This window comes from Brassica oleracea, chromosome C8 (genome assembly GCF_000695525.1).
Source record: "Brassica oleracea var. oleracea cultivar TO1000 chromosome C8, BOL, whole genome shotgun sequence".
Classification (NCBI taxonomy): domain Eukaryota; kingdom Viridiplantae; phylum Streptophyta; class Magnoliopsida; order Brassicales; family Brassicaceae; genus Brassica; species Brassica oleracea.
The window spans coordinates 37,399,704-37,401,808 of record NC_027755.1 but is presented as its reverse complement, the minus strand read 5'-3'; the positions used below and the strand labels follow the sequence as shown (position 1 = coordinate 37,401,808).

Here is a 2,105-nt window from a genome sequence, read left to right as displayed (position 1 = left end):
TGAAACCAACCTCCAAAGATCCTCCGCTTCTAGGAGGTATTTTGAATTTCCAAATTATTGTTTGAATCAAAAACATTATTAGTATTATTATATTAGTTTAATACGGGACTCCAAAACTCAAATTAAACAAAACTAAAAGTTCATAAATATAATTATTTACATCTTATTAAATTTGATTTGTCATATTATTTTTTAATACCATACAACCAAATATATTAGTTTTCGAAAAATATAAAAAGTTAAAAATTACTTTCCAAAAACCCCACTAATAAGAAAAAGCCCAAAACACCAGAAATTATATATTGTACCTTAACTATTATAATTTTAGAATCAGAAACATTCTTACTATCGAAATGTGAATAAAATGTTTTCACTTACTTTATATTTTAAAACTAAAAAAATAAACTGTATTTTTTAATGAAAATTCACATGAGTGAATTATTTTACATCTTATTAAATGTTATTTGTTTATAAATATGATTTTAAAACATACAAAAAAAGGAAAATACTTTTTTAGTATCAGGTTCTATGTGGATAACAATTATTTAATATATTTGTGTATTATTATATTAATTTAATACACGAATCAAAACTCTTATGAAACTAATATAAAAGTTCATAATTATAATTATTTTCATCAGAAGCTTTCCCTGTTTAAAACATATATTAAAACAAGGAAAGTCATAGCGTTGAATTAAACATCACAAGTATCATTCCACAGATACGTGAAGGTAATAAACTAAACATAAACTTTACAAAAAACTAAATGCTAACAAATTTTTGACTTTTCTAGGAAAACTATCCCTCACAGCAACACTTGGAACGCGCTTCTACTTTAACAACGAAATTGATATCTTTCAACGCTTCCAAAAGAGGAATAAACTGCTATCCTAAGCCTCATAGCAAACGCCACCAGTCCTCAACAAAATTATTTACTCAAACTTACTATGTTTTTATAAAAGATAATTATCACCGCTTCCAGCGTCTCCCCATTATAAAAAAATACAAAAATTAACTTGCCCTTTTGGAAACTTCAAAACTACCAATTTTAATTGACCAGACTTTTATTAAACATGTAATCTGCGCGAAGCGCGGACACCGACCCTAGTTATTGGTAACGAGAGGTTATTTTAATTTGTAACGAGGATGTACATTTCACCCCATTTTGAGGCAATGTTGACAGTTTCGGAAGTTATATTATTTTTTTATATAAAGTCCTTACAATATTTATACCATTAAATTGTACCATATATTTATATTTTTTTATTATTAATTATTGATATTGCCTTGTTATCTGTAAGGCACGGGAACCACATGTATAAAAGAATACAATTTGTCTATGTGATGAAAATGAATTATTCAACGAGTTTTATTCTTTTAATCTATGAAAATATGTATATTTCGATATCCCTAATTCTCACTCACAATCATTTCATTACTGATCTCTTCATAACCCTTAACCTCTTGCATGATGCAACAAACATTCTGCACATAAAATAATTTCATCATTAGTAATTAATCAAATGAAACGTAATTAATTGTCTAATTGAAAAATTTATCAAAGTAACTGATAACATACTCCCAAGGAACATCACCAGCAAGCATCCAATCTCCATCTTTATCCTCATATATTGGAACGCATTCACTTTCCTTCAATGTATCATCTTCATTTCATATGTGAACATTATAGTTAATATCATGTTTTGATCATTAATGCACTGATTAAAGACCAAAATCAATCAAGAAGACCAAACTAATCAAAGGTGATGAAGCATCCGAATAGAATTTGTAGAGCGGAAGCGAGATCTTGGTAACGTTTATACATTTTCAAATCGATCTTCCTCAGAAACGCAGCTCCGTCGACACTCACTTTCACGTACGCAGTCCTTGTCTCTTCGAGGCTGTTCTTTCTCCTGAACGAACAAACCGGCGGCCATCCCACTACTTGACTCTTTGTCGCCGGTTCACATTTCAACTCACTCTCTACTTCCGAAGAAACCCTCTTCTTCCCTGTGACGATGATATCTCCTGGAAGACCTAGCCGTAGCTCGGTGATTTCATGTGCAAGATTACTCTCATCAGCCATTTTGATGTTTATGAGTTGA

General features: G+C 30.2%; 1 protein-coding gene across 1 annotated transcript; it reads right to left on the bottom strand.

Annotated features, from left to right (window-relative positions):
- Positions 1-1,327: 1,327 nt before the first annotated feature.
- Positions 1,328-2,105, bottom strand: LOC106308302 (auxin-responsive protein IAA5). The gene is given in 3 exon segments (XM_013745457.1): positions 1,328-1,485; positions 1,580-1,664; positions 1,750-2,105. Coding segments are annotated over 3 exon segments (480 nt in total). The 5' UTR covers positions 2,087-2,105; the 3' UTR covers positions 1,328-1,427.